This window comes from Homarus americanus, unplaced genomic scaffold (genome assembly GCF_018991925.1).
Source record: "Homarus americanus isolate GMGI-L3 unplaced genomic scaffold, GMGI_Hamer_2.0 scaffold11022, whole genome shotgun sequence".
Classification (NCBI taxonomy): Eukaryota; Metazoa; Arthropoda; class Malacostraca; order Decapoda; family Nephropidae; genus Homarus; species Homarus americanus.
The window spans coordinates 1,422,677-1,446,465 of NW_024737068.1; the positions used below are offsets into that span (position 1 = coordinate 1,422,677).

Consider the following 23,789-nt stretch of genomic DNA (forward strand, 5'->3'; position numbering starts at 1 on the left):
GCAATATATACTGTACGTATATGTTGGCATTTATAAATATCAACCCAATTACGTCATTTCTACAATAAGTTTGAGATGCACTTATAGACTTACATGGTGAGTATAATTAGTTGATAGAAGTTACTAGAATATACAGTAGTTAAGAATTAGACGATCCGGTCGGTCATTCACCCATGGCGCGGTGCAACTCTCCTAATCCCCACTATATTTGTGCGTTCCCCCCCACACACACACTCATCATTCTGTCGCTTTATGTAACTTGCTGACAAAACCTATGACCCTTCAGGCTTCTACGCCCTTAATGCATGAGTCATAAAGGCAAGCATGAACTTAGCATACTTCCCAGATGGGCGCTGTAAACGCTTCACCTTGCACAGGGTGTAAGGGGGTGCCCAATAAACTAGCCACCTCGAGGGCAATCTAATCTAATCTATATTTTCGCGGGGAAAATGTCATGCCTAATTTGACTTATCTCCTTAACTATAAATTATAATTGTTTATATTCGGCAAACTTATTAATTCTTTACAAATTAGATTTTTATTACATTTGCTAATTAAGCAAGTCGTTGTTTCACCGTTTTTTGTTTTCCCGTTTTCCTAGCCATTTCGGGCGGCACATTTAAAATTTTACTTTGTTAGCTCGATCTGAATAACTAGGGTTACAATGTTATACACAACTTAGTATTCTAATACTTCGTGTCAAGAAATATTTACAATTGTATGGACAGATATCGCGATACTTTTCGCGACAAGGCCTTTGTGGTCAAAATGATGCACTTTATGAAATATCTGCCCAATTACACAACCTCTAAGACTGAAAACATCAAAAGGTAAAGCGGTAACACATTTATTTCTCGCCTTGTGTTCAATCCCTGGCTGGGGACAGATTGCAAGGGGTGTAATCATGCATGACACGACCAAACAAGCTATCATGTTACACACCTACAAGATGCGTACACAACACAACAGATTGCCAATAAATAGTCTTGCCATAGCCCAGAGATCAACGCAGCAACTGACTAAACATCCATATTGAGAAGTCCAGTTATTTTCACACGATTGTACCTGTATAGTTGTTGGCAAGAATGATTATTTGTTTATAAAACTATCATGTCACGCACCTTATGTGAACTTGGTATACGCAAGTGAGGATAGCGTGTTTATATTTGATATACTATTCTTAAAAATATTAACCAAATTATTTTCTCGTGTTGGTAAGTTCTCATCACTGCTTACGGGTATTTATTTTTTCTTTACTTTTATTACGATTTATTAAACTTCTCATTGACGGTAGATGCTCCTGATAGGCTGAATCATAACTGGGATAGGCTGAGACACAACTGGGATAGGCTGAGGCACAACTGGGATAGGCTGAGACACAACTGGGATAGGCTGAGGCACAACTGGGATAGGCCGAGGCACAACTGGGATAGGCTGACAGTTGTCGTAGGGGTGTTCTGTAGTGCAATAGCTATATTGTATGCGGTAAAAGACGTTCATTATACCCATCTACTCTGTATGGTAGACGTTCATTATACCCATCTGCACTGTATGGTAGTCGTTCATTATACCCATCTACACTGTATGGTAGTCGTTCATTATACCCATCTACACTGTACGGTAGTCGTTCATTATACCCATCTACACTGTACGGTAGTCGTTCATTATACCCATCTACACTGTATGGTAGTCGTTCATTATACCCATCTACACTGTACAGTATGTGGTAAAGGTTTATATTAAGAGACATAAATGTTTCGCTTTCTTTTATTTGATGTAAACAGAAGTTGACTCTTACCACCAACTATACAGTATATACAAATAGCATAAATTACAAGGCATATTTGTAAACAACCAAACACACAGGCACCATTACATGAGTAATTACAAGTTTTATCTCGAAGGATACTAATTACAATAAGGCCCTTTCCCCCCAAAGGTAAACACGATAATCTCCTAATTGGTGATCACTCTAACACAAGTTTCAAAATATAAATCACAAGTGAAGGAAGACTGACAATAGCGGGTGCCGACATTTGCTCACAAGACAGAGTTGGGAAAAATAAGTTTTAATAAAAATCAAAATAATCGGGTTGTTTTTTACCCAATTATTCACATTTCATTCTTTTATACAATAGTGATGGCCTTTTTTCTATGTAGTATGTTTAAAGTCATTAAATTATACTGTATGTTATATGAAAATTTTCTTTTTTTTTCTGTGGATATAATTTGGCCCAACTATCTTTATGAAAGGTTATTATTCACTTGATTGAAAAACTTATCATTTACTGAATTTGTATATAATAATGAAATTTAATCAAATTTCTTGTAACTGCAGTATACTGTTACTAAAAATAATTTTCCTAAAATAAAAACAAAAAAATATACCTATGACTATTTTAAAATAAACATTATTGTTGTAAAAATACACTAAGATGCAGGAACCTACATATAGCTACACATAGTAACTGCAGTATACTGTTACTAAAAATAATTTTCCTAAAATAAAAACAAAAAAATATACCTATGACTATTTTAAAATAAACATTATTGTTGTAAAAATACACTAAGATGCAGGAACCTACATATAGCATGATTATGAAATACACATAGAATCCAAAAACTTAAATCTGTATGAACATAATATAATAAGAAATAATACTTATGATTTCCAGAATTAGGAAGTAAATGCTTCTATATTTATATAAAATAAATATTACATTTTGTTCATACAGTATAAGTCATAAAGTAACCAATAAATACACATAATTCAGTAAGGTATATAATAATAATGCAGACTGAGCAGGTAGGTACACAAACACAGACCATGACCAAATGAGTAAATTCACCCAGTAACTTTAACCAACTGATATGGCTCTGGGAAGTTACCAACTAAGTTATATTAAGAAGAAACATTAGTAAAGCCACAGTAGCCACTTAAATACACCTAATTTAGTGAGGTAATAATGCTGACTGAGTACAAAAATAACTTCATCTGTCACACATGAATATTATATAAAGAATGACAAAAAAGTAATTGTGCTGTGACTGTCTATCTGTATTGTTATAGATTTTTGGATGATAAATAGTGATAGTACACTAAATAATATAATTACTGTATATATTTTTTTAGATTATTTTCTTTAAAATAAAAATAATTTTGATTATAATCAATAACATTTTTTCTGATTATATTACTTCAACAGTTCAATAACTTCCAACATGAAGATGAATGAGAGGTGTACCTAAACTACACTGTAGACATTAACTAACATTATACAAAACGTCATAAGAGATGAATACATTTTATTTCATCACTCCACTAGAAGGTCGTGGAAATATTTCAGCAACGATTCACCAGATGCTTTGTTACAGTCGCCACGCACTCCTTGGATTACCACCACCTCTTCCTTCAATTTCTCCAACATTTCAATCCTTTTCATAAAGTTGTGGCGTTTCTGCATCTTTTCAGACTCGATCATTAGGTCAATGTATTCTTTGGTTGACAGTGGGTTGGGCTTCAGGGCAATTTCTTCGAGTCTTTCCACGTGTCTCTGAGCCTCCTGTATCAAGTCAATAAGCATTTGAGCGTGGTCATTGATATCTTGCTCTATGGCTTGAATTGCACCTTCCTTAGTAAGTTTGTCCGCTTCAGCTTTCTGATAACGGTCCAGCAGTTCCTGCACAGTGCGCGTTTCCTTTACCGAGGTGTGCTCGTACCTGAAGCTCATGTTCTTATGGAGGTCCCAGAAGCACTTATCAGGACAGATTCTACAATTACCATCTGTTATGGCCCAACAATTAGCCTTGTTGTCATCATCAGGAATATAACACGGATAATGACACGTCATGTTACATTTGATACAATTGGTTACATATTCTTTTGGATTCAAGTCAATCTTAGTAATCTTAGGAACGTCAACTTCCTCCTCATAATTTGCACTCCCTTTCATGTCATCGTCAAGACGAGCCAACATATCTCTCTCCTGGTTCAAGTTTGAAAGCTTTCCCAGACCCAAGTGAATCTGATTCTGCAAACCAATTACCACTAACTGTAGACGACTTCGCTCCTCAAGCACCTGTTTGGTAAGTGTTAGACTTGCTGGAGAGGTTTTCCCCAACTTCAAAAAGAAGTTCTGCAGGCTCCGGTACCCCATCTCCCAGAACAACTTGCAGATATAAGCCGAATCTTCATCATCCGAGTCTGAGTCATCAGTATCATTATCAGCAGTTGCGTTACAGGCATACAGTGCGCTGTTGTTGAACTTATAGAACCCAGAGTAGTGAACACCAGCTTCCTTGAGAGCGTCAAGAACTGGAGGAGTCTTGGCATCAGCAAACGTAGCCATAACATAAATGTTGTCTTTAATATCCTTACCAAACATAGATGACAGGCCATCATAGACGTATCTCTGTGTCTGTGTTAAGCGAGCAGCAGAGGCAGGGGTAACAAAGCCAACTCCATCTACTTGATCAATGCCATAATCTTGTTTCAGAAATGATTCTAGTTGACTCATCATTTCACGGTCACGCTGAATTCCTCTTGTGTCCCCAAAGCCTGGAGTATCAATCAGCACATAGTTGTACTCAAAGGGCATACCAGGTAACTGGTAGAATGCATAAGCTGTGATCATATCTGTTTGACTCTCCGCCTGAGAACGCTTTGGGGCATTTTTGTCGTCAATCAACACAAGTCTGAACTTGTCAGTGAACTCAACACGGTATATGAAGTTGACCATGGCATTGATGAGAGTTGTCTTACCGGTACCTGTAGCACCCACCATCAGTATCACTTTGGTCGGCCTGTTGGTCTTTTGGCCGAGAGACATCTTCTGCACCTTGTCCTCAACACTCTTGTGCTCCACCTCCATCATCATTTTTCGAATTTCCATACCATCTTGCGTGCCATGTGAGGTGCTAAAAATGTCCCTCGCTCGCACCTTCAGTTTTGCTCCATCATCGTCAGGTGTGATGGACGAGGTGGATGCCGGCGCCATTGTCTTGACAGTAGAGGACTTCACGCTCTGCGAACATGGAGAAACACGATGCCATCAGTGTCGCTGACGAACTTCTCACCACAAATGCAAGTTGCAACATTGATTCAAAATAAATAAAATGCAATGTTCACCTCAAAGAACATCAAATATGTAGATGTATTCCACATTCTTGAAGGAAACATGAAATAATGGATGCCTTTCAAAATTAATGTTCATGACTCAAGTACTGAGACAATAACGACAAGAATATTTCCCCGGGCAGGTTAGCACCGTGTGAAAGCTGTCACCTTGGCGTACTAGTCGGTCGTTGAAACGATCCCCCCCCCCTCCCCTCACATCGCCTGATCTACGTGGCAGAAATGTTTATCTCTTTAAAAAAAATTAATTTACATATATAAATATTACATATTCAATTTATTTGTCCGTGAAATATTTTGATGGCTTTCTTTTAAAATACTTGATAATCCCTTTCTACTTAGCCACATCCAGTAAATATAATCTAACATAAGCATGATCATTGTATTCGTATCCTTCTTATTACTACAGTTAATATTTAACATTAAAAAATGCAGAAATAATTTGCTATTGACATTGCAGACTGTATTCAAGAAATTTTTAAACCATTTAATTATCTCTTTGTTATGGAAGCAGAAGTAAAATATATGTAGAGGATATTCTACCTCACATCATCTTACACAACTATCATATATCATAATCAAGTCACGTCATCGACAAGCCACGCCCATACGAGGTTTTATAAGCAGACACAGACCCAGGAACATTCATTCACAGTCCCACTTCCATTACATAATGTAAATACTCTATATTGGTTGATGGATGTCTCAAACATTCTCCAGTGCCGGCTGTCTCCAGGGTCTAGAGTCTTCATGTGTCCAGACATCTTACTTATTGGCTCGGCTAATCGCGCTCTTTCTATTCTTTTGACTTAGGGGCCTTGTCCAGCCTTAGTTATAATGTTTAATATTAACTGTAGTGATAATAAGGATAAGAATACAATGATCATGCTAATGTCAGATTATATTTTCTGTATGTGGTTAAGTAGAAAAGAAAATTATAATGTTAAGGAGACTATAGCCTTTATTAAAGGCAGGATATATTATAATAAATGGATGATCAAGTGTATTTTAAAAGAAAAGTTATCAAAATATTTCACTTACAAATATGTCAATATGTAAAATGTATACAGTATATATGTAATTTGTAAAATTTATGAATAAAAATATATATAATAATAATAATAATTAACGTTTTATTGAAAGAGCATGACAGCCGGAAGGCTGAAAATATACAATTACATAATTGGGGAATGGTTCTCTTGATTTACAAATGATGTACAAGTAACATAAGTGATACAAATATGATATATAATAATTAGGTGTTGATAATTTTTACAATGGTTAGGACTGGGCTGTTCTTGTAGCAATCAGTTCGTGCTCCTATGGGCTGGATGCGTTTGGACAGGTGTGTGGCCACGTGGCCAGGACAGTACATAAGAACATAAGAAAGTGGGATACTGCAGGAGGCCGACTGGCCCATACAGTGCAGATCCCTTTCACACCCATCCCAGCACTTCCATGTGCCTATCCAACTTCGTCTTGAAGCTCCCTAGCACTCGATCCTACAAACCAGTGCTTGCCTATATCTCGGAATTTATCTAATATTTGTTCTAGTTATCGTTATTACTGAGTTAGAACATCTTCCATTTTCCTTGTTAATCCCACTTACCCACTTGAACACCCATCATATCTCCCCTAACTCTACGCCTCTCTAATGAATGCAAGCCTAAGCTTTTCAGTCTTTCTTCATATGGAAGGTTTCTAATATTATGGATCATTTTTGTCATTCTTCTTTGTACTCTCTCCAAAGAATCTATGTCCATTCTATAATAAGGACACCAGAATTGAACCGCATAATCCATGTGTGGCCTCACTAATGCTAGGTAAAGTTTCAAGATAACGTCAGCAGTTCTGTTACTCACACTCCTAGATATGAACCCAAGAATCCTGTTTGCCTTGTTGCGAACGCTAATACATTGTTTTCTAGGTTTCAAGTCGTTGCTAACAAATACACCTAGATCTTTTTCACAATCTGAGTTTTCTATTTCCGTGTTACCTAGTTTATACTTAACGTTTGTATTCGTCTTCCCTATCTGTAGTACCTTGCATTTATCAGTATTAAAATTCATTTGCCAGTCTACTGACCACTCATGTAAGGTATCTAGATCTCTTTGAAGGTGTTCAAAGTCACTGTCTGAATTTATCACTCTCCCCATTTTGGTATCATCTGCAAATTTACTAATCCTACTAGTTATACCTAAATCAAGATCATTAATGAATATAACAAACAGCAGAGGGCCTAATACAGATCCCTGGGGAACTCCGCTTTTGACCGCACCCCAGTCTGACTTTAATCCATTTATGCTGACTCTTTGTTTCCTACCAGTTAACCATGACCTAATCCATTTTAATAATGATCCACCTATTCCATGTGCTTCTACCTTCCTTATCAATCTCTCATGAGGGACTCTATCGAATGCTTTACTGAAATCTAAATAAATTATATCATATGACTTATCATTATCTACCGCTTCATATACTTCTGAGAAAAAGCTAAGCAAATTTGTGAGACAAGAACGTCCCTGGGTGAACCCGTGCTGAGAAGAATGAATTAAGTTGAATGTTTCAAGGTGGCTTCTGATTTTTGTAGCAATAATTGACTCTAGCAACTTGCCTATGATTGACGTGAAACTAATGGGACGGTAATTTGATGCAATGCAGGTGTGCTCCATCCTTCAGGTTAGGTCAGGTGAAGCCGTGAGGTCAGGTCAGATCCAGCCACATTCAGTATTGCTGTGTTTTTGTGCTTTTCCTTCGAGTTGAAATTGCCACTTTTGTATATCACTCGTGGGTTGATCGTCAATCTTTGCACTGCACTGTTGGTGTGAGGATGTTGATAAATCCAGATGGGAAGGCGGAGATGGGGGAGGGGAAGGCCCGACAGACCGGGCTGGCAGCTGTCTCCATGATCAAGAGACATAAGAACATAAGAATGGAGGAAACTGCAGTGGGCCTATTGGCCCATACTGGGCAGTCCCGTTTACACCCAACCCCTATTGCTCATATAAGCATCCAACCTATGTTTGAAGCTATTCAGTGTATTCGAGTTAATGATGATATTTGGTAACTTGTTCCATTCATCCACTACTCTGTTTCCAAACCAGTGTTTACCAATTTCATGCCTAAATCTAAATTTGTCTAATTTAAAACCATTGTTACGAGTTCGCTCCTGGTTGGATAGTTTGAGTACCTTTGTAATGGCCCTTTGTTTAGCCCTGACTTCCACTTATACACCTCTATCACGTCGCCCCTCGCTCTACGTCTCTCGAGGGAGTGCAAATTAAGATGCTTTAACCTGTCTCTATACTCAAGGTTCCTAATGCCCGGGATTAGTCTTTTCATCCTCCTCTGAATTCTTTCCAATGATTCTATATCCATTCTGTAATACGGTGTCCAGAACTGAACTGCGTAATCCAGGTGTGGTCTCACAAGAGCAAGATACAGTTTTAGGATGACCTCACTAGTCTTGTAACTAACACTCCTTTGTATGAACCCAAGTACTTTATTAGCCTTGTTACGAGCAAAAACACATTGTTTACTTGGCTTAAGGTTCCTACTTATCATTACTCCTAAATCTCTCTCGCAGTCGGATTTCTCTATGGCATCATTGTTCATCTGGTATCTGGTTTCCCTGTTTACATCTCCTATACTGAGTACTTTACATTTGTCCACGTTGAATTTCATCTGCCATTTTTCAGACCATTCGAAAAATTTGTTTAGATCTTCCTGTAGTTTTGCCGAGTCCTCGTCAGATTTAATAACACGTCCTATTTTAGTGTCATCAGCAAATTTACTTATGTTGCTGTCTATGCCGATATCTATGTCGTTTATGTATATAATAAATAATAATGGCCCAAGTACTGAGCCTTGGGGAACTCCACTTGTGACGTTGCTCCAATGGGACTTAGTGCCGTTAATGCTCACTCGCTGTTTCCTGTCCTGTAACCACGCCCTAATCCATTTAAGGATGTTACCTTTGAGGCCATGTGCTTCTACCTTTCTAATTAGTCTTTCGTGGGGGACTCTGTCGAAGGCTTTGCTAAAGTCGAGATATACCACATCATAATTGTGCCCCTCGTCCACCGATTCGAAAACTGATGAAAAGAATGTTAATAGATTAGTTAGACAAGAACATCCGCTTATGAAGCCATGCTGGGAATCATTGATCAATCCGTGCTTCTCCAGGTGATTTCGAGTTTGAAATGATTGCTTCCAGTAATTTGCCTACTATTGATGTTAGACTGATTGGGCGGTAGTTAGAGGATAGTGATCTATCCCCCTTCTTGAAAATCGGTATTACATTCGCTATCCTCCAGGATTCTGGTACTACACCTGTTTTAAGGACATGTTAAACAACTTTGCTAAGGGCATACTAAGCTCTTCCTTACATTCCTTTAATACTCTGGCAAATATCTCATCGGGACCAGGTGACTTATTAGGCTTTAGTTTGTCTATTTGCTTACTAACATCGTTACTAGTAACTACTACTCACTTAATTTGTTTTCTTCACTTTCTCTGAATAGAGTCGGTGCCTCGGGTATCATGTTTAAATTTTCGGTGGTGAAAACTGTTGAAAAATATTTATTCAAATTATTGCTTATTTCTCCGTCGTTATCAGTGAGTTCGCCGGTATCTGACCGTATTGGTCCAATCTTTTCTCATGTTTTAGTTTGATACATTTGGTAGAATCCTTTGGGATTTGTCTTCGCCTCCCTAGCTATCCTTACCTCATTATTCCTCTTGGCTTTCCTTATCTCGGTTTTAACCCTACTCGCCAATATCTTATAATAATCCTGGAGGTAAATTTCGCCACGCTTTATCCTTCTACCAATAGCCTTCCTTTGGCCAATGATGTTCCTTAAATAATTATTTATCCATTTAGGGTCATTGTTGTCTGATCTGATTTTTTTGTATGGTATGTTCTGCCTTTGTGCATTAAGTAACTCATTATTTAATTTGTCGTGGAACTCGGCAATCTCAGATCTCGTTATCAGGTCAGAGTCACCTGTCAGGTTTACGGCCAAGCGCAACACCCCCTCTCTCAGCTGCCTCTTTAAACTGTCAAAGTTTGCCCTTCTGAAATCTGGTACTTCAGTGGAATTTTCCTTACGTCTGCCCTGAAAATCTAACTGGAATCTAATTTCTTTGTGATCGCTGTTTGCAAGTTCGTTCCCTACCTCGACATTGCTAATGAGGTTTTCTCTGTTCGACAGAACTAAATCGAGTATATTATTACCCCGGGTGGGTTCAGTTATATGTTGACTTAGGAAACAGTCCTGGATCGTCTCGAGAAAATCCTCTGAATTTGAGTTACCCGTAAGGTCAGTCCAATCTATTTGGCCAAGGTTAAAGTCGCCTACTATACAGACTTTGTTGTGTGTGGAAGCCCTGCGCATTTCATCCCAGATAAGTCGCTCATTGACTCTATCAAGATTGGGAAGTCTATATATTACTCCTGTGATTTATTTTTCCCTACCGTCGCTTAATTCTATCGAAAATGTTTCTGTATTCCGCTCACTTTTTATTTCCTTATTTATTTCACACTTCAGATTATCCCTAACATAGATTGCTACTCCGCCTCCTTTCCTGGTCTGCCTATCGGTATGGAACAATTTGTAACCCACAATTTGGTATTCGACCGGCAACTCACGTGAGTCTAGGTTGATCCATGTTTCAGTGAATGCTATTATATCGATTTTTTCGGTACATACCAAGGCCCTAATATTATCCATTTTGTTTCTCATACTTCTACTGTTCGCGTAGTAGACATTTAAGTTAGTCGTGTTCTGAGTCCTCCCTTTACCGCGTTTAGTTTTAAACTCCCTGTTTAATTTAGTTTTGTCATCATTCCTAACACTATTTCCCTGTAATCTTTTACTTTGTTTACCCGCTCCCACTGCAGTTTCCCCCACTCCCGTGCCCATATGTTCCCCTAGCAGTTTAAAGACTTCGATATCCTTTGAACTGCCCCCTCTAGAGACCCAGCCAGGGTTGCCACCCCATCCCGAGACAGGTGCACCCCATCCCTAGCATAAAGGTCCCTTCTGCCGTATAAGTTGTCCCAGTTGTCAATGAATGGGACCGATATTGACTTGCAATATCTGTCAAGACGGTCGTTGACACCAACCGCCCTTGACAACCATTCACTGCCAACTATCATTCTAGGCAGGACACGGCATATGATAGGGATCCCTCCCTTAGTCCTAATACGATCTATAGCTGCCTTGAACTTATCAAGAAGCTCCTCCCTCCTACACCGGCCAATATCATTGCCTCCTGCACTGAGGCAGATAATGGGTTTGTTCCCATTACCAGACAAGATATTGTCCATCCTGTCAATTATATCACACCCCAGCTACAGCAAACACACCCTCATCCTATTTTTTTGTTTTTTTACCACAAGGCCCTGTCAAGTACCTTACCTGTGAGTCACCAACAATTAAAGTTTTTATACCTTCTTGTATTTTGTCTGACTGTACTAACGTCCAATTCATCAATCAAGGGACTGAACGAGTTGGTACACTTAGCTGTTGTTGTCGTTGTTGTCATATCCTTGGTGTATTTCACCACCAGCTTGGTCTTCCACCTCTCCTCCACAACCTTCCACTGCATGAGTTTTCGTCAGACACTGGCTTGCCCTGTCCCCTTTATCCTCGCCAGCTCTTCCTTTATTTCAGGTTCTCCAACGTGGCCCTCTCAATTTCTTCCTTGGCCCTCTCAATTCTTCCATGGACCCGCCAGTTTGGTCAACAAGCTCGCACACCCAAGACCACACATAGCACTGGCCATATCTAATAATTGTTATCCCTCGAGCTAACCCTGCCGTGACCTTTCCCCTAGTGAGGTCAGAACACCGCGTTAGTGAGCAGCGCCGACTACACACGTTCTTACCCTATGAAGGCTGAGGGAAGTGTATATAATCTGGACGTATGACCAGGGTCATATTAAACTACTAAAAAAAAGTTATGTCAATGGAAAATAAGTGATCTGTAAAGCCCCGTCCACACTATCGGACAGTGACCGTCGGGCACGAGTGATGAGTCCGTCATCGCACTTTTAGCCCAAATAAGATCAGCCGTGGTGTATACCATGCTGTAGTACTCCCATGGTTGTTATGCAAGAAGCGTTTTTTGGCTAAAAAAGAAAAAGCATGTCACGATTCGTTATTGGAACATGGGGAAATTTCGTGGTACCGCGTAGCCCCCTTCCGATGATCACTCACGAGGGAACTATTTTTGAAACAAAGAAAGAAAATTGATTTGGATGGACATAAAATGTATAAATCTGCAAAGGAATATTTTTATCGATATACTCCATATAGAACCTTACATTAAGAATTGTATTGTTCTTTTTAAAGCGGTTCATGTTTGTGTCTGAAAAATGTCGTAGCCTTTATATCATCCAAATTCGCCTAACCATTATAAAGGTAAGCATTTAAGATAACTAATACAACTAGTCCATGTGTAGAAATGTATTGAAATCAGAATTAAACTAAAAAGTCGTAAATGGTCTACTTGAAGAGTGGTGAGAACAGCTTCCTCTGGGATGAGTGAATGACGTCCTTTATCAGAACTAATATCGGCCCAATTTTTCGTAATGGGGCAATTAATAACCGTCCAGCACTACCAAAATAATTATTTCCTTGGTATAAATGCTTTTGTAGCATAAATTTCACACTTTAATAAGTCCAAATATGCCAGGTAACCAATGCCAGATGAAGATCAAACTGGTCCATCCGTGATGGTCGATGGACGTCCTTTATCAGAATTAATATCGACCCATTTTTTCGTATTGGTACAATTAATAACCGTCCAGCACTACGAAATAATTATATCCTTAGTATAATTACTTATTAGCCTAAATTTCATATTTTAATAAGTCCAAATATGCCAGGTAACTGGTACTAGGTACTTCCAGGCATGTTTCATTTGTGTATCGGATTTAACCACAATTTGCTACTAATAAGATAAATTCAGTGACCTAAATTCATGTTTTATTTTTTTTATTCCTTAGTGACTCAATGTATTACAAGAACGAACTACTTTACGACGTGCTTGGGCCAACAGTCGGAGTGGTGATATTAATTAACTTTGCCATTGACAGTATGTCCATGATTTCAACAAAAATGAATAAGTCCTTCTAAAGTAAATGGAATTGATATTATTATCTTTTGGCCATCCAGCGAATTTAGTGATTTTAAGTTGACCGATTTTTACCAGTTGTTAGGTTACGTTAGATTAGTTAAGTTGGGTTAGGTTAGGTTTGGTGACATTGAAATTGTGTTTTTTTCAAATGCCAAGTAGAGGTGGATGACCTAAACATTCATTTTCCAAATTGATTATGAGTAGATCAAAAACATTAGTCTTGCATTTTTACAAATTCAGACTCCACAAAGTTCAAATGACAATCACTTCATGATAAATGTTTCACCCTATACACTAAAGTTACTTTATATAAGAGGAAAAAATTAGCACCATTTCATTGTTTAATACCAAAGAAGTCATTGATGATATTTAATAACAATATTTCAGGTATTACGACTTGGTGGATTGGAATAGGATCACCGTCGAAAGTCGAGAGACTTGTAATACATTTTTCATCTTTAAACTCCTTGTATCTTACCTAACTTCGTCTTGATGCTCCACTCAATTATAGCTAGATGTAATAATTGTATAAATGTCCGCAGTTATGACTCCCTTTTACCGTTAATTGTTTTATATTACAATTCTTGGATATTCAAAGATAATGAAATTATGAATTTTCAATAAATGTGATATCATTACATTCTAATGATGACAACAGAAATATGTCAGACTTGACTAATTAACTATATAACAGAAATTAACCAAGTGAATTTGTCCTTAATCAACCTTTAAAATATGAAAGACAGTATACTTTTATTTTATGATAGTTAAGTCAGGTTCAGTTAGGTTAAGTTAGGTAAGGTTAGGTTAACATTTTTTTGTATAGAGCATTAAAATTTTAAAGGGCTTATAATTTTTGTTCTATAATTTCTCCAAAAAGGGATCAAAGTTTGGAATCCACCATAACAATATACACTACAGTACATTAGAAAAAACAATATTTTTGAGTGTTTATATCAAACCAAACAAATCTGAGTTCCATTTGAAATTTTTTATTTTTTTTTAACAGACAAATTACCCTCAATATTTAGATATTGAAACTTATAAATATTAACCCTCATAAATATAGATGTTTCAGAATTCCCGCAAATTTAACTAACACAATATTAATGACTTTATTTTCACTTACAGGTAGAGATACAACTGACTATTCACCTTTCACCCAAAACTGAAGAAATAAATCTTGGTATCATTTTGATTGCAGGGGAATTTTTCCGGTTCAGGGAGAAGATTTTTGGAATTTAACTTTCTAACCTAACCTCGGAACTGGTTCCCCAGACTTCGGAACAAGAAATATTTGGAGACTTTCCGTGAACTCCCCAAATTACTCATAGACCAGAAAAATGCAGTTTCTGGAATTTTCTGAACATATACCTTGGAAATCATAACATACTGTATGCCTTAATTTATTATTATTTTATTTTATTTTACACTCTTCATATATACGTGGTGTAGTGTGGTTTGCAGGATGATTTTTCTTTCAAAATAGCACTCTTTACGTCAATCACTTCATTGTAACATATATAGCTTTAATGAGCTTATACTTTGTATTCTGGAAATAAGCATTATCATTGTATACTTATTATTATTACAGTTTATATTAAACATCAAAAATGCAGGAATGATTTGCAATTAACATTGCAGACTGTATTAAGGAATATTATTAAACCATTTTAATTATCATCTTGTTCTATGTTTAACATTATTGATCTCTGATTAGTTGGTAGTAGAATTTCATGACTATACCTACATTATATGGGTTCCATGACATTTGCTCACAGAATGAACCTAATCTAACCTAACATGTCTTCATTTCCATAATAGTTGAGTATATACTTGTAAACAAATGTCTGCACACTAACTATATGTAATATGTAATATTTTTCAAATAAAGACCATTTAAACAGCAGAGACTTTACTCAGACTTCTGGTTTTTAGTCCATGTCTTAACATATTGTGAACATTTTTTACTCCTGACATTGGGAAAGTGTTCATGTCTTGTTTTTGAAAGGGTATTTATTGTATTACTATAATCAGGTGGAGAAAAGGAAGAAACATTATCTCAGTTTTCATATCTTGTAGATAACTGGCCTTGTATAATATGAAAGTAAAAATTTTTGGAATAAAAACAATTTCCTGTTTTGATAGAAAACTAACAGTTATGGTGATATTTTTCAAGATTTTATCCCAATTCATCTGTACAGTGAGTTCATCACTGTCATAACAAAATATAATACCCTAATATTGTACTTTGTTATATTCTACTGACTTCATCCACAGAACAGGCCATAGTTCTCTTTATTACACTCCACCCAACCCCAAGTTCATGAAAAACTTATAACTGTATTGTTAGACTGTAAAAGGATAAAGAAAGAAAGGAACAGATATTACCTCAATTCCTAAGTTTCTATAGTTGTCACAGGCTTTATTTACCTAGATTCACTGTAAATTATCGTATCTTATTCCCAGAATTGGCTTTTTAATCCAGAAAATAGGAAAATGAGGTGCACCTTGGCTTTGGGATTCAAGTTTTTATGCTCATGGTTGTGTAGCAAGAGCAAACGTTTCGTGCCACTGACAACGTTTTGGGGTGCAAACATACCAACCCCCAAGTCTTCCGGCAGTTGGTACACCTGACTACACTACGATGACGTAGTAACAACAAACGACAGTCGGGTACCACCATGGCCCATCTTGAATACTCACAAAATTTTCACTCCATTGTATTACGACCGCCGGGATACCACGGCATGGTGTACACCACGGCTGATCTTGCAATTGGCCCTCTGTGGCAACTTTGACGGGCAAACCAGTGGACAGCCCGTGCCCGTAGTTGAGCAGACTGCCCGGCCGTATCTTCCTTTGCTGTGTATGGTTCCACTTTAACTAGGAGTGTGTAAAAGGCGTTGATATCCATTCTCATGTAGTTGGTGAAATCACGCTCACTTACATCTTGTAGTTCATGTAATATAGTCATATGACTTCAATACTTCTCTCCAACTAACCAATCTTTACACCAGATCGTTTCTGCACTGTCCTTACTTTTCTTTTACAAATACAGCAATTAATATACTATACAGCGCTATTTTCTTCTTTCCAACTGTGTTGCGCATGGTGATACCGCACTCAGGGGCTGCCGACAACCTACTGGCTACTGCCCGACTTTACTGCCTGACCACCTACTCAGCAGTGTGGACAACATCACAGTCATGCCCGACAGACTGTGTGCCCGGTGAGGGCACAGTCCCCAGATCACTGCCCTATAGTGTGGACGGGGCTTAAGAGCTTCCCTATCATACCGTGAAACGCCAGTGACGAGTACCTTACATATATTCATTTACATGTGTACATAATATGATACTGTCGCCAATACCTGGGATTCTTTACTAGAACTGAAGTGAATCTATGCATTGTGGTTTCGGTGCTAAAATGCAGAAATCACCTCAGTCTTTCTTATAGGTGTTTAAACTTTGGCTCTACTTGTGTGATGCTTCAGTAAAGATACTTACGTTAAGTTCTCACTTGCGTCTTAAGTTCTCACATGCGTCTAGTTCATATTATTAAAAATATGCAAGTAAATAAGTATTTTAAGTATAAGAAAACTTGGTTCGTTTTATCTACGTTCTACCATAATTGTTATCTATCAACTTAACTAACATTAACTTAATTACACTATAACTTGTCTACGGTTTTGAACAATAACTGTAACCAGAAAACCGTTGATAACAAAAAAAAATATCAAGAAATTAGTGGATCAGGAGTGAAATGGAAAATGTTGTGTAAATGGGTAGTTTTATTAGTTGTGATGACTGACAAAATATAAAAATTAAAACAGGAATAATTCAAACAAAATTATAATTTAGTTTGCTGAAGTGCAGTGTCTATTGAGTACTGTACTGTACTATTGTATGTGTCAGCAGCGTGGACACGGCGTCAAAACACCCGAAGTCATGTCCAACCATGCCCACCTGTATACCCACGTCTCGCCCCTTACCCGTAGTCTAGTGTGATCGTGTGTATGTAACATAAGACTGTCTCTGAGAAATTACATCCATCAGTAACAGGACCAACACTCACTGGGACGAGGATGGACAACAATGGTGCCAACTGTTCAGCATCAGCCCTAAACAGTGATCCCATACGCTAGGGTTGCCATATCTGAACATTAAAAAAAAGCGTTCCCGAAGACATTCCTGAAGACATCCTTTGCCTCCTTGGAGGAGAATGTGGCCAGGTTGGAGGCATGGCTACTCACGCACTTTGCTCACTGCGATCTGGTCACCAGCAGGTCCCCATCACAGTCATGCACTGGTCCTCTCTACCATATCCACCTGCTGACGCCCGGCACGATCCCCACGCCATGTCACACACCCGCCAGCTTCCTCGTTCTGAAACACTGGGAAGCGGAGGTGAAGGACCAGCTGGAGGAGGACGCCAGGAGAGGCGCTATCCAGCCAGTGCCTGCTGGTGAGGCTACGGAGTGGTGCGCCAGGATGGTCGTGGTGGCTATAGAAAACAGTCAGCCCAGGCGCACTGTGGACTTCAACGCCTCAATGCAAGCTGTTCCGAGGGAGACGCACTATACACCTGCACCATTCGGACATGCAGGCGTCTAAAAGCGAAAAAGTAATTGTTCAAAACCGTCGCCGACGCCTTTTTGGGGATTTCATCAAGGGAGTTGGAGGGAGAGTAAACGCCTGACCACATTCATCACGCCGCGGGCTGCTTTTGATAATTGCAGGACGCCCATGGGATACGTTTCAGCGTCAGATGCTTACACCAAGAGGTTTGACGACGCGATTCAGGATGTGCCCTGCAAGTACAAGTGCGTGGATGACACTCTCTATGACGCCAGTGTGAAAAGTGTTCTGGCACACTTTACGATTTTCGAGACCCGCGCCGCACAGGTATCACACTGAAACCAGAAAGTTCTTGTTCTGCAGTTTTGAGCTTGTGGGTTTCCTTCCTGGGTGGGGACCTCACCAGCCCACTGCCCAACGTCTGTCAGCCATCGGCGACTTCCTTGCCGGATCAGCCATCAATCACTGACATCAGGTCCTGGCATGGCTTGCTACCGTTGGTTTCTTCCTGCCACGTAATCAGGATGGAGTCCCCGTGAGCTCCTGCTAGCCAGTGGGCAAGCAGGTGTATTGGGACGACTAGCTGCGGCTCAAGTTTCTGCCAGGCCCAGGACACCATCTGTCACACAGAGACGGCTTGGTGTACTACTTAATAAATCCACAGGCTCACGGCAGCTGTCACTGATTGGAGCAGGAGGGCATCGGCTTTGCTCGTCCTGCAACAATACTGTGCCTGTGCCTCTCCAGAGACGTCCTTCTGCTGCAGAGGAGGTGGCTGGCTCCTGTGGTAGCCGACATCTGGAGCACGGCTGAGGCCGGCTGTGCTGCAGTAGAAGGGGGAGGCCCTGGCTGTGGTGTGGTGCCTGCGTTAAAGGCCAGGCTGTTCTCCTCCTGGCTGCCTGAACCTCATTCTGAAGACGGACCACCGCCCCTTAGCTGGCTTATAGGGGAAGAGCCTCACGATGGTGCGAATCCGCGCCTGTTCAGGCTCAAGGAGAAGACCCTGCAGTACCATTCCATGGTCAAACATGCCAGGGAAGTGAACTGCAGCTGACGCCCTATCTCGCTCTCAGGGCGGGCGCCGATGCGGAGGACATAATCAAGAGGAGGACTCAGTGCTGCAGTGCAGTCAGCAACGGCACGGATCAGGATGGTGTGCATCACTATGGACGAAGACACAGGTGCAAAGCGGCTGGCGACGACCCAGTACCAGGATTCTGGGCACGAGGGTGCTGGCGGGTGACCGAGCCACCCCATGTCGTGGTGTGATAAAAGCCTGTCTGCGCCCGTACTTCTCGGTGAGGGACAGGTTACGTGGTCAGGGGTTTGGTCACTTCCACACCTTTGACCAGGGCTGCGCGCTCGGGTCATCCCCGACTCTCCCGCCACCGGGTCGCCGTTAACCTGCATGTGGGGCACCAGGCCTCGACTAATGCTCAGGCGGCCCGGCAGTTCGTCTATTGGCTCATATGGAGGGTGACCGGTGCATCATCGTCCCGGTAAAGCGTCGGCGAGACCCACGCCCTTCCAGCCTCCCGGAGTTGCCCTTAATCTCAGCGCCCAGACTATCCTTTTCAACAAGTGGTGGCCGGATTCGTTCCACCTGCAGGTACGTGCCCATTCTGGGGCGCGACCGACCGATTGTTGGCTGGAGATCGCCCATTTCCCCAACGAGGCCAATTTCTGGAAAAAATCATCATCGCCAGTCTGCGGGCCTAATATCGCACGAGGTAAAATTGACCCCCACGAAGCGGTGCAGTACTAACCTGCCAGCCTTGAGATGACAGATTTCGTCATGGGGGTCGAGGTGCGCTCTCTGTCGGCCCACTTCAGTCCAATGGCAGGGCAGAGGCTGGGGTCAAGGCTGCCAAGAGGCTCTCAGATAACACTGGGCCTGGGGGTAGCCTGGACTGCGATAGACATCCAGCTCCCTCCAGTACCCGGGAATTACGCTTGCAGGGTGAACAAGTCGCCCGCCCATCTTGCCACGTCAGCCAGCTCCGGTGACAGGACAGCACAGGCGTGGACCAGCACTGGCGGCGGGCACTTCGTATGAGGGAGGTGCGCTTGGCCGAAACCCAGGATGGGGTCCTGTCGCGGAGGGAGGTATCCCGCCAGCTGGCTCCCCTAGTCGTGGGCACGCAGGTGCGTGTGCAGGACGCAGCTACCAAGCTCTGGGACAGGACAGGCATAGTGGTGGAAGCCCGCCCTCACAGGCAGTATGCCGTCAGGTTGAGTGGCAGTGGCAGGGTGTCCATCCGCAACAGACGCCACCTGCGAAACGGCTCCACACCTGTGCCTACTACTCCGGTGGTGCACCAAGCTGTGCCTCCTGGCCCCCCTTCTGCTGTGCCCTCCGTACCCGCGCCCTCCTTCGCACCCACGGCCCCTTCCCAGTCGAGCGCGGCCAGGCCCAGGAGAGGCCGTAGGCCTCCGGGCTGGTTGACGGACTACGTGGTGTAGTGTATGTGATGTAAAATCAGTTTAGAGGTGTTTTTTTTCCTTTGTTTGACTGGTTTTTCCTGCATTATTGTTGTTTTTATGAATGCATTGTTTTCCTTTTGTTAGTTCAAATGTGCATTGTCATTTCCTTTTAACTTGGGGGGGAGATGTAAGATTGTACCATCGTACGATATGTTTTCCCATGTTGAGATGGGGGCTTGTCTTTGGCAGCGCCCGGTTGCCAGTCACCAGCTGACGCTGTTAGAATAAAGTCTACAAAGAACGTGGTCTATGACTCCAACCTCTCACAAATAATTAACGGGTTTTTTAAAAAGTTCTGCAGCCCGAAGGCGATTTTTTTCGTTTGACGTTTTCCGAAAAAAAGTGGCTAAGCGACTAAAAAATACACAAAAAAACACTAGAAATCAAAACCTAACCTAACATCTGACTCTCACCATATGATGGAATCACCTATTTCTTACCTTATTGGCCTGGTTCGTTGTTGCATTCTGGGATTCTTACCCAACGCCACATATGTTGGTCTGCGATATTTACATTCCGTCTTGCTCTTAGTACACTTTACTGAGGTTGGAAGAACACCATGCGATCGAAAAAATGCTATAGTTTCTACGTTTTTTTTTAAAAAACTCGCAATCAGCTCCATATACTTTAAGTGACATCCATCGCAGACTTCCATGGTCGGAACTGAACTTGCATTTCAAAATATGAGATCCAAAATAAAACTCGATATTGATTGGGCCAAATATACTCTGAATTAGCAAAAACGCTTTTGATTGGCCGCGTGACGTGTACGGGTACGCATGCGCGTCATGATTTTGAAGGAGACGCGAGAAACACGCAGTGTTGGGTGAGACAGACCATAATGGCGGGAAATAATGGAAGAAAATAGAAATTTATTTGGAAAAGCTATCTCTGTTATTATACATTTCCGCCGGTAATGTAATAGATGAAAATTATCTTATAATTAGACGTCTTATTCGAATATGATAATAGATTAGTGGTAGGAGTGAACGGTGTGTAAATGCAATAATACCGAAAATATAAATTAATATTTCAAAATAATTAAGAAGCAATACATGTGGTTCAGTTTTAGCGAACATCAAGTATGTATAGTAATAACACGTGGCCAACATAAACTTGTCAAGGCGTAACTCCAGAGGTCGCTCGTTACACGGCCCAAACACCTGACAACTGGCAGCGTTTACCTACACAAACCTGATTAAGAAATACTTACAGTAATAAAAAAATCCCCTAATTTTCATAAATGCAGTCTTAACAGGCATGTGGCAATTAATTAATTTAGCTTAACTAGTTAACTTTTGAAATAAGTTTAATTGAACTTTATCGAAATTTTGACAAATTGATATCTTCGACTAATTATCAATTAATTCCTCAGGAAAAATAACAAATAATATATAACACACCAACCCTTGCGCCCAGTGAGTATCCAATATATTTAGCATTATAAAGTGTAATAAGCATCTGATGAAAAAGTTGGAGTTTAAACATTGCGAATATTATTTTTTATATGCAGAATTGTTATCTTATCGTGATTTAATTTTTCAAGAAAGAAAGTCTTACATAGTTTTGCACACTGAAATAATGAAATTATTTACGTGGAAAACTGTTGAATAAAAATTTAAAAAGTTAAGAATTTATAATTATTTTATCTCAAGACTTATTCATACCAAGGAAGTAGTATGCCAGACTGCCTGACTATTCACGTATTCAAACTACAGTATTCATTGACTCTTCTGGAAAACATTTACAGGATATTAAGATATTTAATCCACGTGAAAATTACCCTACGCAAATTTGACACAGACTGGTTAACTTAATCGAAAAAATCTTAACTTAATTAATGTCCAAAAATTCAGGTTAATTTAATTGGAAAAATTTAAAATTAACTTAACTAGTTAAATCTGAAACTTAATCGCCCACATGCGTGCCAATAGGCAGCAGTAAATTACTTTATTATCACTAATACTTAAGCCCACATGAAGTTTAGGCACACTAGCTTCAGTGAAAAACACTAACGCTATTTGGGGGTTAAGTTAGGATACGTTAGCGTTTACATATTTAAATAATCACGAAGTGAAATAAGCGGGGGTGGGGACCTACTAACCTTCACATGATCCAACACCAGAACATTACTTAAGGAAATGGTGACTTACTTACTTTATCAAATTGGTGGCCAAAGAGGAATCACAGTGACGGAGAGCGAGGAGTGTTAGAGACTCCTTATTTTCTTATGTTCTATGTAACGTCCGTTCAAGTCGACTCCCGCCTAGTGAGTGATGATCCGCCGGGCCGCCAGCATGAGCGAGGCTGCGAGGGGGAGAATGGGACCGTAAGAGGGCTCTGTCCGGTGATGCCACCATCAGAGAGCGTACCAATCACAGCCCTCAAGAGGTACAATGCTGACCAATGAGAACAGACTTGCCATATGAAGGGATCGAAACAATGACGTGGATGGTGGCAATAGGTGGACACGTGAGTAACGTGATACTTCCTGTAGAGTCTGCTCAGAACATTCAAGTGATAAATACGTGTTGATGAAGAACTTGTACCATATTCTGAAGTTTAACGAGAACATCTTAAGATTTATGCGTTAAAGATGTTAAATAAATAGAAAAATATATTATTTGACTAAAATATGGTAAATCTAACTGGATTACAGTACATGACGAAGATAAACGTGTTACATTGTAGACCAGTGGTCCCCCAACCTTTTGTAGGCTCTGGGCAACATTTGTCATTGTAAATATAATGGAAGGCGCCTTGGATCATGCATTCTTAAAACGAGCAATAAATATATCTAATTGTAGTGAGAAAACTGGCTCTATCTCTGGGCCCAGTCTGGGGTAGATAAACTAATAATAATTAACGGTTTATTGAAAAAGCATGGCAGCCGGAAGGCTGAAAATATACAATTATATAATTGGGGAATGGGTCTCTTGATTTACAAATGATGTACAAGTAACATAAGTGATACAAATATGATATATAATAATTAGGTGTTGATAATTTTTACAATGGTTGGGACTGTGCTGTTCTTGTAGCAATCAGTTCGTGCTCGTTTGGGCTGGAGCGGGTTGGGCGGGTGTGGCCACATGGCCAGGACAGTAGCTTGGGGCAATGCAGGTGTGCTCCATCCTTCAGGTTAGGTCAGGTGAAGCCGTGAGGTCAGGTCAGGTTAGGTCAGGTCCAGCCACACTCAGTATTGCTGTGTTTTTGTGCTTTTCCTTCGAGTTAAAATTGCCACTTTTGTATATCACTCGTGGGTTGATCGTCAATCTTTGCACTGTACTGTTGGTGTGAGGATGTTGATAAATCCAGATGGGAAGGAGGAGATTGGGGAGGGGAGAGCCCGACAGACCGGGCTGGCAGCTGTCTCCATGATCAAGAGACCACGGCCGCGTTAGCGGGCAGCGCCGACTACACACGTCCTTACTCTATATAGACTAG

At 40.3% G+C, this 23,789-nt stretch overlaps 2 protein-coding genes across 3 annotated transcripts in view; both read right to left on the reverse strand.

Moving 5' to 3' along the window:
- The window catches only part of LOC121872895, a 36,360-nt gene extending 13,690 nt beyond the window's left edge, over window positions 1–22,670 (reverse strand). Inside the window, exon 1 of one of the 2 annotated variants that reach the window (XM_042375987.1) lies at window positions 22,500–22,664. The gene's annotated coding sequence lies outside the window, so the exon portion shown is untranslated. Of the gene's footprint in view, window positions 1–22,499 lie in introns of both variants that reach the window. The other variant, XM_042375986.1, reaches the window with a different exon arrangement.
- LOC121872896 lies at window positions 2,487–22,607 on the reverse strand. Its single transcript, XM_042375988.1, has 2 exons — window positions 22,496–22,607; window positions 2,487–5,024 (listed from the first exon to the last, which is right to left on the reverse strand). Exon 2 carries the CDS (start codon window positions 4,995–4,997, stop codon window positions 3,315–3,317), a length of 1,683 nt encoding a protein of 560 aa, XP_042231922.1. The 5' UTR covers window positions 4,998–5,024; window positions 22,496–22,607; the 3' UTR covers window positions 2,487–3,314.
- Window positions 22,671–23,789: the final 1,119 nt, after the last annotated feature.

Excerpts from the sequence above, each read along its gene's own strand:
- LOC121872896 (XM_042375988.1), bottom strand. The coding sequence starts at position 4,997 with ATGGCGCCGGCATCCACCTCGTCCATCACACCTGACGATGATGGAGCA.